General features: G+C 32.8%; 1 protein-coding gene across 1 annotated transcript; it reads right to left on the bottom strand.

Annotated features, from left to right (window-relative positions):
* Positions 1-1,773: 1,773 nt before the first annotated feature.
* LOC141720690 (protein COFACTOR ASSEMBLY OF COMPLEX C SUBUNIT B CCB2, chloroplastic) lies at positions 1,774-6,171 on the bottom strand. Its single transcript, XM_074523252.1, has 8 exons — positions 5,879-6,171; positions 5,689-5,807; positions 5,513-5,584; positions 4,563-4,706; positions 4,264-4,417; positions 3,171-3,338; positions 2,484-2,554; positions 1,774-2,327 (listed from the first exon to the last, which is right to left on the bottom strand). The coding sequence occupies exons 1-7, from the start codon at positions 6,111-6,113 to the stop codon at positions 2,550-2,552; spliced, it is 897 nt and encodes a 298-aa protein (XP_074379353.1). The 5' UTR covers positions 6,114-6,171; the 3' UTR covers positions 1,774-2,327; positions 2,484-2,549.
* Between the last annotated feature and the right edge of the window lie 429 nt (positions 6,172-6,600).

The following is a 6,600-nucleotide window of genomic DNA, read 5'->3' as shown; positions in this document are numbered from 1 at the left end:
CTCCTGAAAGATTGAATCAACTAGAATCTGTACAGATGGTCTACCATACCTTCTTGAAAGAACACATCTTGTTATATTTCATGACAGATGGAAGGGTTTACCATATAAGGGAAAATGCTATACCACTAAAGTATTTTGAGGAACTAGAACATGTTTTATTCTTACTTCAAGTGAATGACAGAATAACAGAAAGTGCTGCAAACTATTTGAAGACTCAAATTCAGAGACAGAAAAGGCTTTATTCTGTAAAGTCTGACAGCACATACTGTCCCAAGTACAGAGATCACAAGGGTGATATTGTTGATATGAAGCCTAATACTGCAACGATCAGAACATATCTTGGTATTAAGGGACTTGAATTCAATCTAGAGTCTGACAAAGCCTATGTCATAAGACTAGATCAGGAGTTGAGAAAAGCAAAAATTAATGATCTCAGATATGCTATCTTCCAAACTGGTGAAGATACTGCAGAACTCAAAGATGCAAAAAAGAGAATGATTGATGAACTCAGATATGCTGAGAGATGTTTGTTAAAGAACTATCTCAGAACAACTCCTGACATCAAAGTGATCAGAAAGTGAAGCCAAGTCAAGATCTACAACTGCTCAAATTCTGATATGTATACAGACTGAAGTTGTTATCAGAAGTTAAAGTTGGTAAAGCTTTAAGGACTGTAAGTTGTAGTTATCTAGTCAAATTCTCATGCATTTGTACTTAATGTTTTTGACATCATCAAATATCTGTTAAACTTGTATAGTATGCTAATTTACAAGTTGAAGGAGATTGTTAGATATATTTGATAATGTCATGTCTAATATAATTTATGTTTAGTTTTCAGATCTTACTTAAACAGGACAAGTCAGTACTTAACTGAAATCAGCACTTATACTGAAGTTAGAACTTAAGTTATCAGTACTTAAGATTCAAGAGATAATATCAGGACTAAAAGGAAACTTTCAGATAAGGAAGGCGACTGATTGAAAGAAAAGAAGATCAAGACAAACGTAAGAAGAGATATGCATGAAGAAGGAATTCTGTGAAGAATGGAATACTTGGAAGAAAAGATAACTGATTGATATATTTTAGGAAGCAAAATTATATTCCATATCAATTAGCGATTATCTTGTAACTGTGTGATATATATAAACACAGACATAGGGTTTACACTATAAGTGTTATCATTATCGAGAATATTATTCATTGTAACCCTAACAGCTCTCGTGATATTTGTTCATCACTGAGAGAGGACAGTTCCATATTGTAACAGAGTTTATTATATTGAATAAAGTCTGTTTTCTGTTACTTGAGTTTTTTAATTCGATTTGATTGTGATAAATACTGTATTCAACCAACTTCTACAATATGTGTGACCTAACAATGTATAAAGTTCAAATTAATTTGACTTATTTTCGCCTTCCTCTCAAACTTGCATAGAAATTTAAATAAGTTTTATCCTAAATATTAAAACATTGAATTGAAAATGGCTTAATCCACTTTAACCATTCATATTTACCCTAAGGAACATATCTATCATCACAATTTTAAAATCGTCCGGTTCAAACTTTCAAGTTGAGATTCTGTTTTCTGTATTCTTTTGATCCACAGCTAGAGATCCAAGGTTTGCAAAATCAAGAAAATCAACCTGCTCCTACCTCGAAGAAGGGGTTGAAGCCGAAGGGCAACTCGCTGTCACGGTGACTTAGAATTTAGATCAGCCAGATTAATAACAATTCCAAATAAGAACTGATCAAGAAGAAGAGGGTGTTCACATGATTGGCTACTTTCAATTTTATATTTTCAATATTTATTCGTAATTTGGTATCAACCTTATACTAGGTACAAAGTAGAAGTAGTTCTATATCTGAATTCATACACATGTTTCAGATCAATACATAATCTCTAAATCTCAGTAATTAATAAGCTCTATTAGGGTATTGTAGATGTTCTGCAGATTCATGTAGCGCTTTGCATTAACAAAAATCACCGTATTGGTAGAATTTGGACTTTATTCATCAATCTTCGATAAATTTATACACCTGTCTCATTACTTTTAAGAAACTGTTGGCACAAAATAAACTCACCTGGCTACCAACTGCAAACTCTTATTCTCCCATAAAAAATTGTCATAGACTGCTAACCTTTTGTTACTCAGAATACTATATTCAAAACTAGCCACTTCTTCGAAGGTTCAAATATTTGTGTTCGACTTAATAATGACTCTCTTAAACTAGCAAACTCCAAGCCCTTAATCATATTCACAGCTTTCAAGTCTACAATTTTCCTTCCAATCCATTGAAGATTTCTCAACTCCCTCATTAAAGTCAGTCCTACAACAACAAAAAAATTAATGTATCTCTTATCTTGCCCAAATAATTAAAAAGGTAAGAACTAGGTGGTAGCTAGCTTGTTCATTTGAGGACATTTGATAAGCTCGCATGAAAAAGATAAAGAAATATGAAGAAGTTTAGTTGATATAGACTTACATTGTCACAAGGGCAACCAAAGAACCTTCATAAACATGGACTGTTTAATGCACAATCTGACAATCACTATCCTGATGAGACCGTTCAGAAAAAGGTTACAGTGAGTCACAAAATTTATTTAAAACCAGCATTTTTGTACAAATTAACAATTACTCAGACAATACCTTTGCAGATAAAATCAAATTATTTAGTGACTGAATTATCTCAATGATCCAATCTCAAAAGTCAAAAGCTTATGTCAATATACAATAACCTTATCTTCATGAGACGTCGATATAATGAATGAATCAGAAAAAAAAACTAAAGGTAATGCTTCCCTGCAAGTTCATTTTAAACGTATTAACCACTTAATAATGAGCAAGTATTATACTAGCCTCAGACATGATTATCTGGATCATGCACTATTGTTTCTATGGGACCTTGTGGACTAACCTTTTCTTGGTGAATATTGCACTTTTGTTTTGTTATCATTCATCTAAATACATTCAGTAGTACTAATTAAACACTCTCCGGGAACACTAGTTCTATGTTTAGACATATTTAAACAAATTAGTTTCAAAAATTAAATTTATCGTGGAACTTTTAATATGCAGATGGTTATCATAACAACCGTAGTTGACAAGAACTTTGACCGAATAACAATTTTAGAGATCAATATAAATGTAAATTTATTCACATGTGATCTACCTTTATATTTATCAGCAATGGCTTTTATCCATAATCTGTCTCTTTTGTTATATGCAAAACTGATGCTAGAAGCAACCAGGAGAAAACCCTTGGACTGCTCCCCAGGGAGAAGAGGTTGCACCAGGAGAGAGCGAGCACCAACTGGGAGAATCTTCCAAAGTTCGGAGTCTAAACAAAAGAAAAAATAAAAACTTCAACACGCTTCATTATAGTCGTTATGAGGAATAATGAAACAGCATGATCAAGATGCATAAATAACAAAGATATAATGCATTAGGCAACTAGGAAAAAGTCTCAGTTTATGACTTATGTAATTTAAGTGTATCTTACCGGAGCTAGGGCTTGAAAGAAAAGTCTGATACACTGTACACCTAAGCTAACTAGACTATTATAACTCTACCAACTGCAATCCCCTTAAACTTTAATTGAACAGTAAAATCAATAATATCTTTGTGTAGCAAAACCGTTGACAGGTGTATTGTTGAGTAATTGTAAGATATGTTCACTTGACTTATTTGCACTATAAAATTAGTGAACCGGCCACATAAGGTAAAATATCCTTCTAGTCTCGATATTAAACCATAGCTCTGTAGTCTAGTGGATAAGTGGATATCCCTTTTATCTTCGGAGATCGAGGGTTCAATCCTTAGTGGAAGACGCACAGATGTGTATATTATAAATTCTTTTGACCATCCTTCTAGTCTCGATATTAAACCATAGCTCTGTAGTCTAGTGGATAAGTGGATATCCCTTTTATCTTCGGAGATCGAGGGTTCAATCCTTAGTGGAAGACGCACAGATGTGTATATTATAAATTCTTTTGACCATTACCACAAAGAGTGAAATAATAAGAAATACTAACAGCAACTACACATGGAACAAAAATATAAAAAAAACTAATAATAAACATCTAAAGTACTTTCTGGTTGATTATTTGGTTTTGCTGATTTAGTTGTTAATAACGCTAGGAAAGAATAAATAATCCATAACATCCTTTACATTTCTTTTCCAAAGTACAAGTGATCACACAGAGGTACATCATTATGACAATAATATGTTGGCACGGTCTAAAAACAAAAGAATTATAGTATACCTGTGCTCTGCGGAAAATAAAGTGTATCCTTCAAATTAGAGAGACCAATTTGTTCAATCTGTTTCTCAAACCAACCAAGTGCATCATTTTTTGATATATTTTCAGGGGTATTCCAGTAGCCGCGAACACATAATGCACCTTGAACTGATATAATCTAGGAAGGCAAAAAATTAATTTGCAAATGGATCTCATCTACAGTTTTTTTTTTGTTTTTTATAAATAATCATTGGTGTAGAAAATTTCAGAAATAATCATAATCTTCTTAGATCCAATCGAATTTTATGAAACCTAGCACTCACCACTGAAACGGTGTTTGTATTGCGCAAAAGAATGTATGTTCCCCAAGCCAAATCTTCCTTTTGGATATTCGAAATATTTTGTGACATTACAAAGACTTGCTCAGAACCATCAGGAAGAATTGCTTGCTCCACTTGAGAAGCACCCTGCATATTTACATATACAAATGAAGTTTTACTGTACTGAACAGGCATTGACATTGTCCAGATGTCCAATTAGCAATAAACACATAATGTTTATACGAAAGTATATATAATATCATGCATTCACATCAAACTACATACACATACGAAGCTCTACGGAAGACAGTAAGTTTCGAACTACATTTTTAAGGTTGAAGACCTACGATCTCTAATGCTTACACAAAAATTATCTAATATCAAAGTCCAAATCAATTGAATGGACATGTAGTTTTGGATTAGATTAAACAAACAACCATATATCTTGAAGCCTGCGACTGCTCTGCAGTAAAATCAACAACAAGATGCTTCTTGAAGTGTTCATCTGTGTGAGTTGAGTGATCAATTACACAGGTTAACTTAATAGAACCTCTGTGCGAGGTTATTATAACATGTAAGTTTCTTGTCATGAAACGGGAGCATATTTCTGTAAATTTTCACCATTTGAGAGAATAACAATTTTGTGATTGTTGAATCAAAGCCATATTAGCACAAATACGTAACCACTGAACTATACATAACACATGGCTGTGATGAGTTTTTTATTTTCGTCAAAGATTCTGTTTAAAACCGAGCACACAATACACACAAAAGTGCATCGATCATAAGCAAAACATGAAGAAAGAAGCTACATTGGATGATAAATAACAATCGAATGCTATGAATTTATAGTTGTCATTCTAAGTTTTATCATAAGCACACACCTGGCTACATGGCTACATAAACACGCACAAATCATCCATCACAGGCAAAAGTAGGAAAGACGAAGCTACCTTCAAAAACTTTCCAAGAAAAGGAACAAAAACAGAAAATGCAGCCAATGAAATCCCCAAAGCTTCTGTTCTCTACACCATCAATATAAGTAAGTAAACAACAAGTCATAATATTAAACAACAACTATAAACAATATAAAGTTGAAAGGAGGGGGTTGTTCTTGGTTTCTACTCACAAGCTGAGAAGGTGTAATGTAATTGGAATCAGAACCCACAAAATGATTCAACAACAAAAGCGAACCAAAAGCATATCCAATCCATCTGGGTAAGCTGGATTCGTCCAGTCCAGGAATACCTTAAAAACATAAAAATAACTTGCACTTAAAACATAGTATAAGAATTGCAGAGTAGATAATGGATAAGTACCTAGTGTGAAGCGAAGAACAGAGAGATTTAATTGTTGTTGTTGTGTGTCAGTAGGATCAGTGCAATAGATTCTTGATTTTTTTATCGTGAGTGTATGTATAGATGGACGGGGACAAGGAAGTATACAAGTAGTGACAGGGCTAAGGTTAAGCGGGGAAGTGGAGTGAAGGAGAAGTGAGGAGGAGTGAGTGGTTAAGGACATGCTCTGCTTGTTTTCGCTATTTTGGACAATCATCAAGCCACCATATATAACTCAACTGAGTCCGCTCAAATTTTTTCTATCCACCTCCATTTTTTGCCCCATTTTTTCTATAACTCAACTGATTCTTAAAATTCGCCCCATTTTTTAAAAATATCAATAAATTGCTTGAAAATCGCTTAATTTTTTTGTTCGATTTATACAATTACCGATAAATCATACAATTTTTTTAAAATCACCCGATAAATCATAAATCGGCATCTCAACCGAATATTTTTTATTTTTGAAATCTGTAATCATGTTTGGTGGTAACAAACACTACAACAATTTCGCTAAGAGATATATCTGGGTGAGAAATATATCTGATTTTAAATTAAAATTTAAAGAAAGCAAAATTTTTAATCCCAAAAATTAATATAAAATAAAAATTTATATTAAAAAAAATATTAATCCAAAAATCTTTTATAAAGATTAAGCACAATTAAAATAAGTTCAAAAGTCAATCTACTCGTATAATTTACAA

The sequence above is a fragment of the Apium graveolens genome, chromosome 4 (genome assembly GCF_009905375.1).
Source record: "Apium graveolens cultivar Ventura chromosome 4, ASM990537v1, whole genome shotgun sequence".
NCBI lineage: Eukaryota > Viridiplantae > Streptophyta > Magnoliopsida > Apiales > Apiaceae > Apium > Apium graveolens.
This window is presented reverse-complemented; position numbering and strand designations above follow the sequence as displayed.